Source organism: Trachinotus anak, unplaced genomic scaffold, assembly GCF_046630095.1.
Source record: "Trachinotus anak isolate AG129_WGS33_773 ecotype Australia unplaced genomic scaffold, CSIRO_AGI_Tana_v1 ptg000010l, whole genome shotgun sequence".
Classification (NCBI taxonomy): Eukaryota; Metazoa; Chordata; class Actinopteri; order Carangiformes; family Carangidae; genus Trachinotus; species Trachinotus anak.
The window spans coordinates 23,301,590-23,322,789 of record NW_027273861.1 but is presented as its reverse complement, the minus strand read 5'-3'; the positions used below and the strand labels follow the sequence as shown (position 1 = coordinate 23,322,789).

Genomic DNA, 21,200 nt, shown 5'->3' with positions numbered 1-21,200 from the left:
TTTGGGACTGATTTGGAGCCTGTGGGTGATAGATAAGAATCTAAATTTAGTGCCTAAAACTTTTGTACAGTACTGTACATTTTATGACAACTGGACAAATTTAATCTGTTGAGGATGACCATGTGATATAATCGAAAGCTCCAGAATAGGACTTTCCACTTTAACATGTCTTGGGATGTTTGATGTATGTTTGCAGTTTTAATATGACATTTTTTTGGCAACTGAGAGAGTAGCATTAAAAACCAAGAGGTTATCTGACGTTGATTTACCATTCCTACATTTTAAGCACAATGACTACATTCTGATTTGCAATGCTTATTTTCAAATCTTGATTCTATGGAAAGTGCATTTACAAATGGAGGCACCAACCAGGCCAAACTACAGCATCCAGGCTCACCAAACCCAATGGAAACAAGTCAGGGGTGTCATTACCATTTTAACATATCTCTCCACACTTCAGAGAAACCTATACAGTCATCTTTATTCCGTCTGTATTTTCCGGGATGATTCTCTAACATCACTGACTTCATCCTGAGCTGGAATGAAGTGACGCAAACTGAAGGCGTTGTTGTTGACCGCTGTTTCTCCCCACCAGGCCCCATCTCTGGAGGATTTTAGTCACTTACCCCCTGAGCAACGGAGGAAGCGACTGCAGCAGAGGATCGACGAACTAAGCAAAGAGCTCCAGAAAGAGATGGATCAAAGGTAAGATGCTTAACAATCATTCCTTACCCTATCCAAACCGTTAACACATTCAGAAGAACGGGAAGTGACAGGATGTCATTTTACCAGCGGATTTCTTTTCATTGATCTAATTAAATTTTGATGAGTGACATCAGCCTCTAATCACAGCACAAACCACAAGCAGAGGTTTCCAGCAAGAAAATAGCAGTGTGAAGCTTTGATTCGGCTGAGGTGACTCTGACTGCAGTGAACAGCGAGGGTGATGAGTTGCAAGGCTACAAGAAACAAAACAATCAAAGAAAAGACGTTTTTAGTTAAAACTGTGGCAGAAAAGGCACAGAGAAGAAGCTGCAGCACAGTGTGGTTATGTTGTTCTTCACTTTTGTGACCTATGAACTGTTTATTATCATTTGTCCACTCTGTCAACTCCTTTGCATGTTTGTGTGTTTCTGTCAGAGATGCCCTGAACAAGATGAAGGATGTGTATGAGAAAAATCCACAGATGGGAGACCCCAGCAGCCTGCAGCCTAAAATATCAGAGACCATCTGTAACATGGAGAAACTGCGCTCGGAAATCCACAAAAATGAGGTAAAGAGTCAGATTAAAGTTTTATTTCAGATCTTGATGTATGCAGCTCCTGACTTGTTGTGGTGGTGATTGCACCACCTCCTGCTCACATATGTCAAAAGATATTCAGTGATGAATGAATGATGGTGCTGCCAATTAAAATATATACTTGTAATATGAATAGAGGTCTCATCTACATTTCTCTGTTGACAGACTTGGTTATCTGAGGTGGAGGGAAAGCAGAGCTCCAGGGGAGACAGAAGACACAGTGCTGACAACCACCATCACGCTCCTCAAGGCAGAGAAAGGTAAAAATACTTCCAAACAAACCCTGTTACACAGGATATACAATATACTCTGACAGACAGAAAATCATTGTAACTGTTTAACATTAGGTATCAATGGGGAACCTCTGAGGGAGGTTTTTTTTTCTTCTCTTTTCTTTTGGTCCAGGTAGTGTTGCTACAAAATAGAAGACCTATTTATAATGTGTTACTGGTCCATATCTGCATTTTTAAGATAACAATTAGGAAACACTTTATTTCTTGTTATAGAATAATTTCATGGCAGGTTCCTAGAAAGAATTATGTAATTTGGTGTTAATTACAGGGAAAATGCAACACATTCAAGAGAAAGTGTTGTTCTTCCAATTAATTAATTCCAGTTAATTAAATCCAAGTAATTCTATGTCTTTTCATTGGTGAACATTAGGTCGGCTGAACATGAAAATCTTAAATTTCTCTATAAGTAATCATGACTTTCAACAAATACAGTATGGTCCAAAAGACGTTGGGAACCCACTGTATGTAAACAGTTTACAATAATAAATGAACAATGAAAGAATATTTCCTTGAGTTTGATTGGAGCTTTTCTTTCTCTTTAATTAGTACCAAATAATTAAACAATCCTTTCCTTAAAACTTCTTCATAAAGTATTATTAGGAAATTACAGACCAGTAAAATATTGAACATAATTTAAAAAGATATATATATAATTCTGAATAGATTTGTTATTGTAGTATGTAATTATTTTGATAAGTACATCCAGTAATTCGGTTGTTAAGTAGTTACATTGACATTCAGTTGTACCACAGGTGAAATTATGCAGAAGAAAGTGAGCTTTTTTTATTTTATTTAGTTATGCAGGTTGTTTAATTCAGAGAGTCCTTGTGACCTTTCGACAGTGGTTCATCCCATAATATTCCAGCACACATTCAGTCTTCTTCATGGAAGTTATTGTTGTATCTTACCTTTGTTATTGTATATAACTGAGGAGCAGTGCGGTATTTCAGTTACACAAACACAAAGCTCACCCCTGCTGCCTGTTTCCCATCAGTCCTGAGGGCAGTTACACAGACGACACCAGTCAGGAGCATCAAACACCTCACCGCCGCACCAGTCCCCCACAGCCCGGACACCCAAACCCAGACCCTCACGAGTTTGACGATGAATTTGATGACGACGACCCGCTGCCTGTCATCGGACACTGCAAAGCGTTGTACTCCTTTGACGGTAAGAACAAACAGCACAAACTGTCAGAGTCGAAATCTCCCAGCAGCCACTGTCTTGATGGACTCAGCATCACTTGTTGCTGTAACAAGAAGAGAAAATCATCTCATCTCATCTTCAGCCAAAGTTTCTACTTGAAAACAGTAGAGTTGTGAGAGAATCGGATAAACTGTTGCATTTTGGTTTTCTAAGCTAACTAGCCAGGTGGCTAACTTGGCATAGAAACAAATGTTAATGATAGCATGTTGCTACTTAACATATCTTCTAGCAAACTGAGAAACATTAGATGTGTGTAACATCAACATGGTGATGTTTGCCTGTAAATACAGTGTGGTTATTTAACATCAGCTGAAGCTCTGTTTTGACCAGTTGTTTAGAGTGTAGAAAGACGAGTGTTCTTACATTATCTGTGACTCTACTAAATATAAATAATAATAAATAATATAAATGATGAAGTGCACCACCATAAAAGCAAAATCCACAAATGGGTGAAGCTGTGGCTCAGGAGTTCATCCGGGTTGTCCTTTAATAGCAGGGGGTGGTGGTTCGATCCCAGCTCCAAGTGTCCTCAACACTGAACTCCAAATTGCTCCAGATGATCAGACATGGCAGCCTCGCTGCCAACGTTGTATGAATGAGTCTATTTACCAAATATCTGCAGCAGTTTGAGACAAAATTGTCTGTGAGACTTTATCATCAATCTCACTTTGGTGTGATTCACTCACAGGTCAGAACGAGGGGACACTAGTGATGGCAGAAGATGAGGTAATGGTCATTTTTAAATTTTTAAGTTTCCTTTAATTTATTATTTAATCATTAAAAAAAAAAAAAAAAAAAAAATGTTTTTGACATTTACATTGATTGGTCATTTGACATCCAGTTATCCATAGACTCATTGCATCAGTTTAAAAAAAGCCTCCTCTTGCTAACAGGTGTTGTACATCATCGAGGAGGATAAAGGCGACGGCTGGACGAGGGCGAGGAAGCAGAGCGGGGAGGAGGGCTACGTCCCCACCTCCTACGTAGAAATCACCCTGGAGAAAAACAGCAAAGGTGCCGTCACCTACATCTGAAGCTACACTGTCCTCTGTCCTCTTTCCTCTTCCTACATTCCTCTGTCATTCTCTCCATCTCTGCTTTCTTTTCCTCAACGTGACCCTACAAAGGACAAAGACAATGTCTGAGCACCTGCATGGACATTCATCTGTTTCCCTTCTCTGATTTCCATCCCATCTCTTTACCCGTCAGCCTGTTCATTAATCATTCGTCTTCATCCTCCTCTCACATCTGTGGGACTGTTTTGGAGGTGAGTGTCTGGGCACAAAGACAAATAGGAAAAAAACCTATTTGATGGTTTTTGTGGGATGTTTATATTGTATTTGAGGCATTTCTGTGTGTGTGCGTGTGTGTGTGCGAGAAAGATGTCTCCACTGCTGTTTTGAGCCCACGTCAAGGCTAAACCACCTGTTGTCGATCAAAGTGTTTTAAGATTCTTTTATGTAATATATTAGAAACAATTTATTTTTATTCATTACTTTAATTATTGTCAATGTTTCCTTTGAACACTTCCTGATTTTAAGCTTTTTGGATTCATGTGTTGACCTAATTTGAAGCGAAAGATGTTCTGATTTCATCTGTTTTTATTTGTCTGATTGCAGTGTGTGTGTGTGCCTGCGTACATGCACTTTTTTTTGTGTGTTATCTGTGCCATCACACTAAAGGTGGAATTACAGAGGTGTGTCTGGTTTCAGCCTCAGTGGTTTTGCATCAAACTGTTATAAATTCCTCAATGCAGTTTTCTTACAGAGTCCAACTGTGGAGAGAAGGTTTTCACATTGGAGTTGTTACAACTGATTTCCTCTTTTTTGGATAAGGCTGGTGTTTTCTGCATTTTTCCTACTCTCAACAAATCCCATGAAAACACTAAAACCAACAATGTGTCCCTTTCTTTGTTTTCTTTTGTTTTGTTTATTTATTTATTTATTTAAAAAAAAAAAAAAAGTTGAAATTATTTCTTAAAACAGCTGGTGACTGTAGTTTTTAGCAAATGGTGCATTTGTTGGGGATTATTTTCAGCTGCAACCAGTATATATTTGGTGCTCTGGTGCAAGAGAATGCAACATTTTTGGCTTGTGATGAAGCGATGACCTGCATAAGACCCTGAAGCAACTTTTCTAAGTTCTAACCTGCATATTATAAGTTGCAATGCCAAAATATCCCCATAAAAAAATCTTTAGACTTCTAAATTGGCAGTGATAATGATCATAATATGGTGAACAGAATATTTATTTTACACTTTATTGAAGTTACATATTTTATTTCAGTTGATCTCAGTGTCATATTTTCAGTTCAAACTCATACGTGTACCTGACACTTAATAACAAATCTGTTTGTAATGTGGCTTTGTATGAGATCTAATGTTCACACGTTATAGCGTTTGTAAAAACAGTTAATGCAAAGAGCTTTTTTTTTTCCTCTCCGAAGGATTTTTGAATGTCTGAGGAGGTGAACGTATCCTGTGTTTCAGAAATTAGAGAAAATAATTTTTCTGCCTTGTCCCTTAAATCATTTGTGACCCCCCCTCATATTTTTTAGACCCTTTGAGGTCCCAAAAAAAAATCTTAGGTTGCTTGTATCCCTTTTCCAACACAGTTTAGATGAAACACCACCCACTTTTGACCTTGCAGTCAGGGTCAAGGCTTTGGTTGGTGTGGGCATGATTTCATCTAAACAGTGATGGAAAAACGATGGACGTTCCCAGGTTAGAAACAAGTGCTCTAGTGAGTATTTACAGCAGCAGGATGTAGGATAAAGTCAAATAAAACTACACTGTCCACAGTAATGAAAAAAACATGAAAAACAGCTATAATTGTGTTTTTAATAGATTGTGCTGCAGTTGTTGCTCCATTGTTTTCCACAGAGAAATAAGATACATCAGGCTTTGGATAAACAGATAATATTTGGTTGGATCAGTACATTGTTGGTTTTGGTCTTTTCATGGGATTTGTTGCCAATAAAAAATAGAGAATATCACCAGTCTTATTCTTTAACTCGACACCTGAGAAACTTCTACTATAAATTGCTACCGAGCAGTTTAAAGCCTGGTTTGAAACAGCTGTAAAAATAAGGAAGTGGCAAAGTCCAATATGAAAATGGTTTCAGTTCAGTTGATGGAAGAAATTTTACAGAGTTATTCTTATAATTCTCAGTGGCAGATGATGTATTTGATGTTATCATGCACTCATACTGATAAATCTTGATTAATGTTTGAGTCATGGATTAAAAACACTTCTGATCATTCGTTTCCATTGATGTCCATGATGAAAATCTGTAGAGCAGCTGTTTCACAGTAACTGTGTCGGCTGAAGATCGTTCATTTTTACATACTTATGTTTTAAGGTTTATTATTGCAGCCAACACCTAACAGCACAAACAAGGGTGTAGCATCATGGCACCCAAATACTGAGTGACTGCACTTACTACCATTTATTATATGGCATTATCATGTTATCTTAGTTCTTTCACAATAAAAGCGGAGGCTGCCAGATTTACAGACACAGCTGTGTTACCACATCACAGCACAGAAAAATCAAAACTGAATCCTGGGTTTGGGGACAGTTCAGTTTCACTTCATTAATAACCTGAACTTTTGCCACTTTCAGTCTAAACAGAGATCAGTGTAATAAATTCATTCTGTACTGGATACAAGGATCCCAATGTTTAGCATCTGAGCAATATAAAAACATTTAATAAATGGTTTATAACACTATAATGTGGTAGTAAGCAGATATGTGTTCATAAATGTTTTTGTAACAACTGTAACTTGTCTTGTTGAGGCTGCTGTATAAACAGAGTAATTATGATAATATACAATATGTCTTCACAGGACAGTTTATAATTGTTGACAAAACTGCAAGTCAGTAAAGTCCGAATCCATATTTTTTCTTAACTAACTACATTATAGTATGTTATAAACCATTTGTTAAATGTTAATGTCCTGCAAATAAATGATAAAAAAGTGAAGTGTTAGCCATAGTGGACAGGATTTTTTTTAGCTATAGCAGTGTTTCTCATTCTGGTATTTGGTCTGAAGCAGAGTGGAATATCTAGACAGCTGTTGACAGATGTTAAATGGTGTTAGTTTGTCTCTCAGATAAAACAGAGGATTGTCATGACAGCTCTGACTCCTAATGACACGAACAGACACAATCTGCAGGATACTTCCACTTTACACTTATTGAATCAGTTAAATAGAAAAGCAAATAGTCTCCATTGTTGCTGATGGAAAACCTGAGGTCTTCTCTTTAAGAATCAAACACAGTAAAGTGGCAGTCGCTTCCTATGAGCATTTTATTCTGTGACTGTCAAAACACAAACCGTGTTGGTTTTTTTCATTGTTTTTTTTTGTTTTTTTTTATATGGGTGCACCTTGTGTGTGTCTTGGTATATGTGTTTGAGTAACTGGCTCTCTCCTCTATGTGACTGCAGGTTCCTGAGGGCTGCAGGGTGGCCAGGCGATTTGATTGGCTGGTGGAGGGCTCACGCTGATTGCTGATTATTGGTGGTGGGGGTGCCAGAGAGAGAGAGAGAGAGAGAGAGAAATAGGGGGAAAGAGAGAGGTTGAGAGGGAAAGAGAGGTGAAGTGGGCTGGGAGGCAGGTTTGCATGTCTGCATGCTCACATATCCATGATCAGCAAAGCATTTTGGGTTACTAGAGGAAGAGGGGAGTGTCATACTGTATGTAGGAAAGATGATCCCAAAGTCATAAACGGGCAGTAATATATTTAATATCTTAAAGTAGGATCCTATCTGGTGCCCACAGGAGAAGTCCCACCCTGAACTGTAGGTTTCTGACTTGACAGCAGCAGACCTTTCAGAGCAGGAAGTGACGACTGCAGCTTCAGCTAAACATACGCTCAGCTGCCAGTTTATTAGGACACCTAAGTTATTAGTTACCAATACAACAGTCATGCAATAAACCCTACATTCATGACTGATCTCCACACTGAGTGTTTGCTGTAATTTAAGTATTTCAATTTTGGTGAATATCTTGTAATCTTGGTAATTAAATGTTGACTAAATGTATAAAATCATTTAGACTTTGTAGTGGCTGTGTAATTCATTGCAGCTCAACAACGCCATAAACAAACCACATCCTCCATAATGATCATACTCGAAAAACTGCACATTATATAATGAAGGAGGATTTATTGCAAGACTGTTGCATTAGTTTTAGCCGGGTGTCCCAAATAAACTGCCAACAGAGTGTATATATCATACGCATCACCTTTATTTTTCTAGAAAATTCTGGAAAATGTGCTATTTCACATGCACAACACAGTCCCTCTCCTCTGCTGCTGAGTTTTTATGAAAATAACTACGAGCAACAACCCGCTCCTTCCCAGCCGGTAACGGCCTGAAGAGGTGGGACTTCTCTGATGGCTGCACCTCTGAAACAGGGTCGTTTAAGAGCAAATCAGAGGGGAAAAGCCTGAAGCTGCACTCTCTGTGGGTTCAAACATTCAAGGATTTTGCACGTTAAGCTACGTTCTAACCAGTGATGTTACAGGAAGTGTTTCTACCTTTGACCGCAATAGAATAGAAAACATGCTACAGAATGACCTCGCTGATTGGGGCGCAGCTAAAAATAAAACATGCATGTGTGCTTGAAAGTTTCAGCTGATAGAGAGCAGTTCAGCAGCAGCCTCTCCTCTCTGATTTGATGTGGATTTATCCTTTAATAATGATCAGTAGCAACCTCATTGATTCACTGTCTGCTTTGTGCTTTAATGGGATAGCTTGCCTTTTATAAATTAGGGTAAGTCTTTTCTCTGTAGGTGCTGGCTAAAGTGTTGGAGAGCAACTTTTGAAGTGGCTACCGTTGAAGCTTATTTTGTTTGCATTTTTTGCTAAAATAAACACAATCCATAATCCATAAAACAACTTTTTGTCAAGAGTTTCTAATCACAAGGTTGACTTATTTGGTGGAGATGGTGATGACATGATATCCCAGCATCCCTGTCCTCTGAGGAAGGTCATCACAGTGGCTGAAAGTTTCAGAAACACCAAGTAAGTGGACCTTATGATGAGAATTTTATGTCAAACTGTTTTTTTTCAAGCCATAAATTAAATAATATTTGACTATTTCCAAAATCAGACTCTTGACACATAAACTCCCCCAACGTTCAGTCCAGCTCCTGGTGAGAGAAAACAATTGATTTCAAATTCAGAGTATCAGGGTTTATTAACTTTCAGGCTCAGGTATGCTTACAGTATTTGCTGCCACTAACAAGATCAGTGTTGCACTGCTCCAACTCACTCGTGTCACCATCGTCGTCATCATCATCTCTGTGTTCTGTTGGTGATGTCTGCCTGCCTGAGCCACTCTGCTCCTCATGCCTGCCCTCACCCTCATACAGTCGCATGTTTTTAAAGTGTCGTTACTGTCTCTCAAACATGACCTGATGACTTTCACTGCAACTTTGTAAGTGCGTGTGTAACTTCGGCTGTATGTTGAATGTTGAATGCCATACCATTATGATGTTTTCATGAACTTCCAGCATGGGTATGATTTTTTTTTGTTTGTTTGTTTGTTTGTTTGTTTGTTTGTTTCATGTCTCCCAAATAGCAGCTGGGTAAAATCAGAGCTACTCATTAGGCAGATAGCAGGACTATCAGGTGAAAACAGGACCTCTCTTCCTCTGTCCTCCTTTTTTTTTTTTTTCTATTTCTTATCCCACCTTTCCTCATCTCTCCATGGTTGTAATTCCACCAGTCGACCACCAGATGGCAGCCTTTCTTCACCAAACCACTGCTCAGCTCGAGCCGGACTGGGCCTCTTTACATAAAAAAAAATAATAGGAGCTCTGGTGCCGTTACGGTCAGACTCTGCCTTAAAACTTCATGTTGTATTACTGTGGAGGGATTGTTCCACAGATACATATCTGGATGTGTCTTCTCTTCAGCCTGACTACATCTCCCATCAGCCACCTGGGCTCTCTCCTCACATCTGTGCAGGACTCAACTGCATCTCCATGAAAAGTTTTTCCCATTTAATCAGTTGTATTTGTGAATGTGACGACACGCACGCGTGTATCAACAATGTGTACGCACAGGTATGGAAAGCCAAATGGGTCAAAAACCATGTCAGTTATTTCCTGTTTGGCCTTCTGTACACTTTAACATGTAAACGTGTGCACAGGTGTTACATGCGTGACGTTAGTTTTTACCATTGAATGATTTGTACATATTAACATCTCCTATGTCATGCTGAATGTGTTTCCATGGTGACTGTTTTTAGGTCTGTTTGACACTTTTCATGAGACACAACAAGGTTTGAATTGAACCGATGCACTTTGCCCTTAAGTACTACAGCATTTGAATCTGATTAAATGAACAAGTGAATAAATGAATGAACGAATGACTGAAGGTCTGTGTTGTCTGCTGAGAGAGGTGAGATCTTTATGAATGACCACTGTGTAGCAGCGAGAAACAAAAACCGCTCTAGTAATTTTCTCTTCTTAAATGGTTTTTATACTCTTTTTGTAACACTTGCCGAGCAATGACCAACTTCTTTTGCATGGTTTTCTAGATTCTTTGCATTCATTTGTCTCTGGCGATTGTTTTCTAACCACTTGCTGTATCTGTTCATCAGGCTAACAAAATTACACATCTGACGCAAAGTTACTTCCTTTTGATACTATTTAAAATGCCACAAAACAAGTCTGAAATGCGGCTAACAACTCTCATATCAAGGTAATCTGAACAGCAGGTGGCCACACCGTAGCTGTGATCTGTGTTTCTTCGATGAAGCTGTGAAATGTACAGAATGATGCTGTAGATGTTGTTACTTGAACTTTCCCCGGTCACGTTACTCCACATTCCCCCTACTATCTGTGACAAATTCATATTGGACATTAAAGGGGTATTTCAGCGGTGAGAGACAGATTAAAACAAAATGGTCAAAATAAAAGCAGCAGAGGTTTAGATGTCCTCGAGTTTAGTCCATAATTTGGCTCAAACTCCTAAAATGTGGGATCATATATTTCACATAATGTTGTTTAACAGTGTCTTTAATCACATCCTCCTCGCTTGGTAAATGCCCATCTTTCAAAGCTCCTTCAGAGCCACAGAAGATATTATATAAGTGTTTTCACTGGCTAAGGCAGATGTAACCCTGATGAGTATAATGTATTTTGATGTGTAAAATTTGGTGGAGTGCCCCTTTAAGAGTCCTTCTCCACTGGTTTGAATTTAAGATGTTTAGGATGCAAAATGGCGCCTGATGATGCCTTGTAAACGAGTACAAAGATCCATCAATGCTTTTTATTTCATGTCAATATCTGATGTCATGTAGGGCTCTAACTGACAATTATTTTCATTAAGCAATCTGTAATCATTGTCAGAGAAACTGTAAAAAATACCCACTGGAATTTTCCAGAGCCCAAGGTGACGTCTCGTTTTGTCCGACAGTCAAAAACCCAAAGATTCAATTTACTTTCAAATATAACAAATAAAATAAAAAAAACTATGAATATCAAATCCTCTCATTTGAGAAGCTGGAACCAGCAAACATTTGGCACTTTTGCCAAATTCTGTTATTCGGTTATCGAAATGGTTGATTAATTATCTGACGAATGACTAATTGATTAATTGACTGGCGGTTGCAGCTCTCGTGCCTTGGTTTTCCAAACAAGACAAACTGATTCCCTAAAGCTGAGCTGATGGGACATGTTTGTTGGACACGGTGGCATAAAATGTGTGTCATGTGTTACATAACAGATTTTTATTTGTTCCAGTGCTAATGCAGTCATACTGTTAAATCTCATTTGTTTTGAAGATATTAAGACTGCAACTATTTATTCTTCATTATTGATTTATTATTTTTGATTGATTAGTCTATGAAATCGTGAATAATGCCTATTGAAACTTTTAAGAGCCCATGGCGATGTCTTCCAGTTTCTAGTTTGATTAACAGTCTAAAACCCAAAGGTATTCAATTTACAGTCATACGAAAAAAGAGAAAAACTGCATCAGGGCATCTGAGAAGCTGGAACAAGTGAATGTTTGGCATTTTTGATTGATAGACGATTAACTTGCTGTCAAAAAGTAGATTATCTGTTTCACTACTAAAAACCAGTACCCTGCTTATTATTGTAGTTGTAACTGTGCACTGACACAGGCAGAGAGGACGATCCTCTGATGGCGGCATGAGGAGGACTCTCATACGTGAAATGGGTGTTCATGTTGCTGTTTGCAGGGCATTTTTAAACTCTGTATCATGTAAACTCTTAAACAGACAGTACACTCCGAATTTGACATTTTCCTCTTAATTTCCTTCTTTATGTCGGCACGTTTGGAGCGTACTGTCCCTTTAATCAAAGCTGCATGCAAACGTTGACAGAGCAGCTTTGAAATGATCCAACTATACCAAAAGACCAGTTAAATATTTTTACCATTAATATAACTATAGAAACTGTGAGCTACGTTGTGTAATAGCCACTGTGCTGTAATCCTGAATATTATGCAAAAATACATGATAACAAATCAGCTTTGAGATGTTGAATATGAAAAAATTTGCAGTTGATTCATGTACAAACAGTTCTTTGCTGAAACCTGCCAAGCGACTGTGAGCGTGCTGCTGTTCATCATCCAGCAAAAACCAGACGTGTTCTTCTTTACATTCCTCATCTTTTTAAACTCTGTGTCCTGCAGAAACTTTGTAAAACCTGACAACCATGAAAATATACTTTACATACCTTCTTTTTTTTATGAGCATCAACAGAAATATCTAGTTAACAAAAACAACAGCAGGTACAAGGTGCTTTAGCAGGATATTAACATGTCAAATCCATGTAAATCTGTGTGTTTTTACCATGTTGTATATGTTTTAATAACCAATGGCAGTACTTCTATCCATATTGTTGTGCACATCTTTTTACTTTGAATGTTGTCTGACACTTTGTGAACAAAATGGTTTTTTTTTTCTTCTTCTTCTTCCAAGATATTGTTCTAATAAAATAAGCAGCAATGAAAAGTTGATTTGTTTCTGTGATGTTTTAGCGATGAAGCGACTTTAACAACAAACTGCGTTTTAATGTTCACCTGTGACTTTTAACTCCCGTCTTTGCATGAAACATTAATAGCAATATGACTTTTAACTTCTCAAATGATTCAGCAGCATCAGACAGAATCTATTGCCTCCCACAGAGGCGACTGTAAATGAGACAAAACGGTTAATAATTAAAACACAGTCTCTGCTACACGTGCAAACATGCAGCGTGTTACACAACGAGTTCACCTCCACAGATCGTACACCGTGTTTATTCAATCTTACCACTGTAGTTCATAATAATATAAACATTAAAATTCATCAACATCTTTTTTTACAGTCAGTCTTCTACAGAAAATATGTACAGTCTATTATTAACATGCTAATGCTTCAAATATGTACAGCTTTAGTCTTTCACATGTTAACATACTTTTTTTTTTTTTAAATCAGTTCTTTTATGCACAAAGTCATTATTTATCATACGCTTTTGTGTTTCTGTACAAAACCAGACTGAAGAGAAAAAAAACAAAACACTTCTAGCTACATTTTCACATGTACAGAAAACTGATCAGATTTTCTGCTCATTTGTAAACGTAGCACAAAAAGATTTATTGTAGATCGTCTGTCAGAGGAATAAAAATCCTCTCAGAAACTGCTTCAGGGAACCTTGCTGCTGATATTTGTTTATCTTCACAGTTTGACCTATTTTCGCTTGTTAAACCAGCAACAAACTGATCAGGTGGTTTTTGTATCAAAGGTCACGCAATCAAATGTTTCCAGATGTGAAGAATCGGTCGTCATATTGTTAAATACAGACAGGTCTACTTCTACTGTTGGTCCTTTCTGTATACATGACACTCACTGCATGTTTGTCTGAGACGGAGGAGGAGGAGGAGGAGGAGGGATCCCTCCTCCGCTGCTCTTCCTCAGGTTTCTTCCATGTGTTTCCCTATTGAAGGTTATTTTGGGGAGTTTTTCTATTATCTGATTGGAGGGTCTGAGCACAGAGGGTATTTGGATTATAAAGCCTCCTGAGTGAAATTTGTGATTAGTGATATTTGGCCATGTGACCCAAAACAAAAACTAAACCCAACAAAAAAAAAAAGAGACAGGCAGACAATGTGAACTATTAATCCTGTGGAAAACACTTTGGAGCCACACGTCTGAACCACTTCTGTGTCAACAGCTGCTACAGTGATATGCAGGTCCTGACATTTCTTTGTACAGACAGAATCAGGAGACTTGGAGCTTTTAAACAATATGTGTGAAGACTGAGTCTGGTAGAGACCAAAACACACCGAAAGAGTCCGACAGGTGGGACGGTGTATCTGAAAAGGCTAAATGAATAAAAATAGCAAATGGTATTTGTTCTGGAGAAATGAGATGACTCCGAGCTTCTGTTTCAACAGGGATTAAAATGGATGTGATGGCTGTTCTCTGGTTGTTCCTCTCCCTGCGTCAGATCTTGAGTCTGTCTGTGTGTATCTGAGTTGCTCACAGTGAGGTCAGAGTCTGTGTGGGCTGTTTGATGCTGAAGTCCTCGTGCCGCCTCAGACTGACCGTGACGACCCGTCGCTCTCAGTTCACCGTGTTTGGGTTTTTTGTTTTTTTTCTGTCTCCTCTTTCCTTTCGTCGCAGCTGGTTTCTGATCCACCTGACGTTATCTTGCTCGCCAGAGTGAGTGAGTGTGTGTCGGATGAAGTCAGATTAAGGTTTGCGTTTTGGGTGGGGGCTCCAGTTTCCGTGACAACGCAGTGAGGATGAGGTTGAATTTGTTGTAGCGATCTGACTGGTTGACGGAGGCTCCGCGGCTTCCCCACAGCAGCCGCAGCTGAAAGTCTGTTTTAAACACCTCCAGCAGGTCTTCATCGATCTGAAACCCTGAACACAGAAACACAGAGATCTACTGTGTGACGCCAAAAAAAAAAAAAAAAACTTGTACATCATCTACTTTTGATTAATTTACAAACGTTGGATGAACTTAAGTTCTTGTTCTTACCTTGCAAGATCTTCTGCGCGTTGGCTGTGTGGCTCTGTGCGTTGTGTGCGACATCGCGTGCAGCCTCCAGGTGGCGCAGCATGATGTCACAGCCCTGGTCGCTGGTCTCCCAGAGCTCCGCCCCTTCAGGTGTGACTGTCGGACGCTCCATCAAAATGAGGAGCGGCAGCAGGAGGGGGACGCAGACCACTGGGGGAGAGGAGGCTGGAGGAGGAGGAGGAGGAAGGTCAGTGAATCTTAGTAGATAAAGATGAGGTTTGTTTTTAATTTGCTGTTTTAAAAAACATTGACATAATCCTTCTATAATCATAGGAATATTATTAATACTACATTATCTTTATACAAAGTTTTTATAAACCTTATTAGTCGGGAAGAGAACCAGTTCATTTTAAACTGTAAAGCCCCGGTCAACATTTCTTTCATGTGGAATAAGTAACTTTTAAGCATAAAACAACTGAACTCGATAGATTAAACTTGCAGTAACTGCTTTTCTTGGCCACTTGTGAACACAACACTGACTTTAAGTTAATATGAAAAACTATTAACACATTTATTCATGTTTCCGTCCAATATTCACTCTCTTTTTGCTCTCTACCTCTAACCCAAATGCTCCACTATGTTCACCAGCTAGTCTCACTGTGTCTGTCTGATGAAAACAGCTTCCTGCTGTGGCTCAATACGCGGCTACGAGACCAGTGAGAGTGAACCAGAACAGTACAGTCATGGACCAAACAGCTAAACGATGAGCTGAAACCCATTTTAAAGCTCCTTAAAGCTGTGGGGAGCTGCAGATTCAGGTGTGTCCATGTTGTCATTTCATCGTGTTATTGTAAAAACAATGATTATAGCCACTTCAAGGGATCAGGAGGGTCTTTTCAAGCTGTTTTTAAAGGATGTTTGTCGCCATGTGTCAGATTTTATTGTGTAGCTGTCAGTAAGAAACATCTAGGCAAATGTTTGATGCTTCATAACCTCAAAAGTTTTTAATCTATAAATATACATGAATCTACATTTGCACATGGACGCACCTCACAGTCTTGAACGTCTGGTTGTTTATAATTATTTTCTTCAGCACTGTTTTTAAGTTGATGTTGTTGGTGATGATTTTTTTTTGCATATCGTTCAGCCTTAGTTTGGTGTTTGTTTGTAATGAGGTTTTTCCAGCCTCTCTCATAATAATTGATATGTTAAAGTCCTCTGCTCTGTGACTGTGTGTGTGTGTGTGTGTGTGTGTGTGTGTGTGTGTGTGTGTGTGTGTGTGTGTGTGTGTGTGTGTGTGTGTGTGTGTGTGTGTGTGTGTGTGTGTGTGTGTGTGTGTGTTGAGTACCTGTGCCCTCATACAGATTCTTGTAGAAAGGCTTGAGTGTTTTCTCGTAGCTGATGGCGGTCTGTGTGTAGTTCCTTCGTAGAGTCGTCCATGTTTCCTCCAAACGGCTGATCTGCACAGAACAGGCATCAAGAGTCACAATTTTAGAGCAGCAAAGGTTCCTGGATCAGTTTCCATCAAACCTGATTTATAAATGTCAAAAAATGTTTTTCACACTATAGTTATAACAGCAATTTCTTGCCATGTTTCATGCTCTGATCCAGGATGAAAAATACACTTAGTAAGAAGACAGATACTTTTAATACTCTTTATTTTATACATATATTTAAATGTGTTTCCATTCATTACTTTAGTTTTTTTCAGTGAAATACAACAAGTCTTTTTTTGTTTATTTGTGTGTGTGTGTGTGTGTGTGTGTGTGTGTGTGTGTGTGTTACCTGCGGCAGGTCCAGAGCTTTCATCAGGGCCGTGAAAGCGAACAGGTCGCCCACCGTGTCCTTCAGCTCCAACGCGACCAGGATGATGCGATTTAACGTGGACGCCCGCTCATCCACGCTGCCCGTACATCCCAGAATATCCACGGCAACACCTATCGCCATGGTGTGGTGTCTAGGAGAGACAGGGAGGAGGATTATCAACACAATGTGATGTCCAGGGCTGTTTTTGTTTCACTCTTGTCAGTTTCTAATCGGATCATTCAGAGCCTGGGGGGGGGGGGTATTTTTCATTATAGAGCAGGTTCTTCAGTCTGTTTATCAGACAGGACTGTTCAATGAATCAGCACCTGTGACTCACTACTGATGTCATCTCAGTGCTCAGTTCAGTGCAGGCTGCTGTATTAGCTTTGGTTAAACCAGTCCAGACCAGTTTCCAACCTTCTGGGCTTGTGACCCCTTAAAATAAATGATGATGAGCTGTGATCGGTTTAATTTAATCCCTTTCTGCAGCAGCTGCTTTGGACCTTTTCCCATCTGATTTCACTTTATTTAATACTCCATACCCTCTCATGTCAACGTCACAAACATCTGCATGAATTAATTTATTTATCTCCATAAGAATATAGGATTGAATGATTGAATGTACAATCTATAATTGAAGTGTTTAATTAAACATTTTATTAGCATTAACAGTTTTTCTTGTTGATATGATAGTAAACGACCTTTTTGGTATAGAAAAAAAATGTCTGTAAACAACGTGTGCACTCAAAGGGGGGTTTGGAAGATATTTTTATTGATTACAAAACTGTAGCACTTATGTGTCTCATTTTTGATATTTCTCTCAAACTTATTTTACATGCAAACAAATCTATATACAAATAGAAAGGTAAGAACAACAACAGCAATTTGGTCAGGTTGGTGATGGCAGGTGGATTTTTTGACCTTTGGACGGAGCCAGGTCAGCAGTTTCCCCCTGCTTCCAGTCTTTATGCTAAGCTAATTACCTGCTGACTCTACTGCAGCTTCATATTTACCGTACAGACATGAGAGTGGGATCAAGCCCAAGCAAGAACAGCAAATTATCCCATTATGTTCAACTGTCCCTTTATGTGTGCGAATTAGCTTTTTAGCTAATTTAAGATTCTGGATGTGTCATTTCATAGAAAACCTCTTCAGTGATGACCCCAGGCTACCTCCACGAGGTGCGACTAAGAAGTCAGGAAGTCATAATTCATCCTGTCGCTCTGTGTGTGTGATGAAACATTTGAGCTGTTGTGTGTGTAATGTGTGTAATGTGTGTATGATGTGTACCTTTCCATCAGGTCCAGTCTCAGCTGTCGACCGTGTGGCAGCGTCACCAGCTCCAGACCGGAGGACACGCCCATCTGACCTTTAAGATCTGGAGTCACCCCGAGTATCCTCGCAACCTGGTGAGCAAAAACGGTTTTACAGCGGCCGTCAATTACATTTAGTCTTTTTATCTTCCTCCCTTTTGTGTGTCTAGTGTGTGTGTGTGTGTGTGTGTGTGTGTGTGTGTGTGTGTGTGTGTGTGTGTTGTTTTTCTTTCTGAGTGCTTCTCCTGCGTCATGAGGATCATTTTATTGCAGCAGTAACATCAGCTGCAGGTCAGAAATCAAATTTTCAGTCTCACACACACAGACACACAATGGATGTGTGTGTAATAGCAACAGTAAACATGTTTACCTCCAAATGAAATTTGTCTGTTGAGTTTAATTTTCTCTGCACATGTGAATGATTGTCTAAAAAAACAGATTTTAATGAGGCTCACTTAATAATTATTAAATTATTTAGAAATGCTTTATAAACCAGTTAAGCATTTAATAAGAATAACTTTGGAGTTGCTAGGTTGTGAAACATCTCATTAATCTCTGATCAGATGTTGGAATTTCATTTTCACAGACCAAAAAATAATAATGATTTGATGGGGTCCGTGCCAAACAAGCATGTTCCTTTCCATCTAGAGGATATGATTTGAGGCTGGAGAGTCTCTGGAGCACCACAGTGCTTCATTTATGGTGTGCTGTGACACATTTGACCTTTATCAAAAAAATGACAGCTCCTGTGATTTGGATATTGCACCTGGCCTTATTATGATTTTGATGATGTGTTGATTAATTGCCTTATCAGCCTTATTCTGTTTAAAGGTTTGCAGAGATTAACAACTTCTTTTGAACTTCAGCTGCAGATTTGATGGTTCATTAGAAAGTGATTATTCATGAATGATTATCTACATTTATAATTGCATCATTACCAAACACTGGCCTTGTTCTTATTAATGTCTTACAACAATGGTGACCTATAAAGAATTTATAAACTATTTATTAACCATTAAAAAGCTGTTGGTTTCAACTCATAGACCTGATTAAGTGAGTGTGTTCAGGACTGTGTACAGTTTCTACTTCTGTTCCTCTCTACACCTGTCCATTTACATTTAAATATTTGTTTTCATGTAAAAGGCTCATTGTTTCATTTTTCATGTCTAAAACTAAAGACATCGCAATAAATGGATAAGCTACATTTTCTTTTCTTTTTTTTTTTGCTATAGAAAAAAATCTCCAAATTCTTATAAAACATCTGTTTTCGGATGTTTTTTAAAAAACAAAGAAAAAACTAAAATAAAATTATAATAATACAAAGTGCATTTGCCAAAATGTTTCATTTTGTTTATCACAGTTTGGAGAAACTGGAAATTTGTAAACGTTTGTCAAGTTTGTAATAAAGTCAGTTTATTCAGTTACACATCTATAACCAAAGTGCTTTTTAGAGATAAGTTAATGATACAGTTAATTACACTGAATGAAAACTGGTCAAACTGTTACACCCTTGGGTTGGGGTGGGTGTGTGTGTGTGTGTGTGTGTGTGTGTGTGTGTGTTTGTGTGTGTACGTATGTACGTACATGTCTTTCTATGATTGTGCGGACAATTTTAGTTTGAAACCATCATTGTGAGGACATTAAAGAATTGTGAGGACATTATGGCCAGTCCTCACACTTTCAAAGGACTGTTAGAGGGTTGCTTTAGGGTGTGGGATTAGAATTAGGTTAAGGTTAGGCATTTGTTTTTGATGATTAAGGTTAGGGTAAGGGGCGAGGGAATGCATTATGTCTGTGTGTGTGTGTGTGTGTGTGTGTGTGTGTGTGTGTGTGTGTGTGTGTGTGTGTGTGTGTGTGTGTGTGTGTGTGTGTGTGTGTGTGTGTGTGTGTGTGTGTGTACTTGTACTTGCTACATAATAAGGACCAAAAAAAGTATTTTACTAACAGAGTGAGGACATTTTGGGAAAGTGAGGACATTTTGGCCGGTCCTCACTTTTTGAGACACCTTCAAATCACATGTTGAGGGTTAAGACTTGGTTTTAGAGTTATGGTTAGAATTAGGTTTAGGTTAAGGTTAGGGTCAGGGTTAGGGTTAGGCACTCAGGTGTGATGGTTAAGGTTAGGGTAAGGGGCTAGGGAATGCATTATGTCAATGAGAGTCCTCACAAAGATAGAAGTACAAGTATGTGTGTGTGTGTGTGTGTGTGTGTGTGTGTGTGTGTGTGTGTGTGTGTGTGTGTGTGTGTGTGTGTACCTGGCAGTCAGCTATCAGCAGGTGTCTGGCTATACTGTGATGATTGTGGCTGAGCAGCAGCTCCTTCGCTCTCTTCAGCACCACCATCTCCAGAGGTTTGTTTTCTGGCGGCAGAAGTCGAGATCCGAACTCTGCCGGTCTGAACGTCGACTCTGTCTCTATGACCGGCCGCTGGAAACTGCTCCTCTCTTTGTCCTTCCTCTTATCTTCCTCCTCCCTCCCCGCGTCCTCCTCCTCTTCCTCGCTGGTGTTTTCTAAGGCTGCGATGGCGTGATGGTACGAGCTTCTGTCAAGCCCTCTCCGTCCTCCCACCTCCTTCTCCTCCCCTTCATCCTCTCTCCCTCCCTCCCCCTCTCTCCTCAGTCTCTCCACGTAGCTGCAGAGTGGCGGCTGCAGTTCGAGGGCGTTGTCTGTGATGGAGCTTGGTAAGTTTGGTTCCTCCCACTCCAGCGGGCTGCAGGACCTCAAGTCCGCAGGGCTCGGCTGCAGCCGTTCAGTCCATCCTGTTAGAGCCTCTGAGTCCAGATACTGAACCAGTTCAGGAGGTGAAACTACAGAGCTGGAGGGGCTGTGGGAGTCTGCTGGGAGGAGCTGGTGATGAAACTTCAAGGGTTTTGCTGGAGGAGCAGGAGGTCCTGTGGTGACTGTGGAACAATAATCACATACATCTTATTAAAATCTCAGCAAAAATCAAATTCCTTTGCATTTATTCTATGATTTATTTAAGTGGCATCAATAAAAAGTGATGTAAAATGTATCTGTTCCCTATGGATAGATATCACATTAATACAGTACAGAATAATAATTTTACACAGGGCAATTTTAAAAAGTTAATATTAAAAAGTCAGTATGTATAAGCCAGGGCAGAATAATTCAGCTTTACAAAGCCAAGCTAATCTTCCCACAACTATTCTGGATCAGTATACTGATTAATCTGGAACTATATTGACAGTTGAGTAGTCTTATTCCAACAACAAATGTAAATATTATGTGATTCCACTGATTCCAGGATATGAGGCTTATTTTGATTTATATAAT

At 39.2% G+C, this 21,200-nt stretch overlaps 2 protein-coding genes across 6 annotated transcripts in view; one reads left to right on the top strand and one right to left on the bottom strand.

Annotated features, from left to right (window-relative positions):
* fnbp1l (formin binding protein 1-like) overlaps positions 1–12,801 on the top strand; it is a 51,638-nt gene extending 38,837 nt beyond the window's left edge. For 2 of the 3 annotated variants that reach the window (XM_071486311.1, XM_071486313.1), the window contains 6 exons: positions 596–705; positions 1,141–1,273; positions 1,466–1,560; positions 2,588–2,763; positions 3,488–3,525; positions 3,693–12,801. In XM_071486311.1, the coding sequence (XP_071342412.1) occupies positions 596–705; positions 1,141–1,273; positions 1,466–1,560; positions 2,588–2,763; positions 3,488–3,525; positions 3,693–3,833 (693 nt within the window). In that variant the 3' untranslated portion in view covers positions 3,834–12,801. The remainder of the gene's footprint in view (positions 1–595; positions 706–1,140; positions 1,274–1,465; positions 1,561–2,587; positions 2,764–3,487; positions 3,526–3,692) is intronic. The other variant, XM_071486312.1, reaches the window with a different exon arrangement.
* A 254-nt stretch (positions 12,802–13,055) lies between these two features.
* bcar3 (BCAR3 adaptor protein, NSP family member) overlaps positions 13,056–21,200 on the bottom strand; it is a 76,427-nt gene continuing 68,282 nt past the window's right edge. For all 3 annotated transcript variants that reach the window (XM_071486308.1, XM_071486309.1, XM_071486310.1), the window contains 6 exons: positions 20,163–20,806; positions 17,886–18,001; positions 16,575–16,746; positions 16,138–16,249; positions 14,811–15,014; positions 13,056–14,692 (listed from right to left, as the gene is read on the bottom strand). In XM_071486308.1, the coding sequence (XP_071342409.1) occupies positions 14,514–14,692; positions 14,811–15,014; positions 16,138–16,249; positions 16,575–16,746; positions 17,886–18,001; positions 20,163–20,806 (1,427 nt within the window). In that variant the 3' untranslated portion in view covers positions 13,056–14,513. The remainder of the gene's footprint in view (positions 14,693–14,810; positions 15,015–16,137; positions 16,250–16,574; positions 16,747–17,885; positions 18,002–20,162; positions 20,807–21,200) is intronic.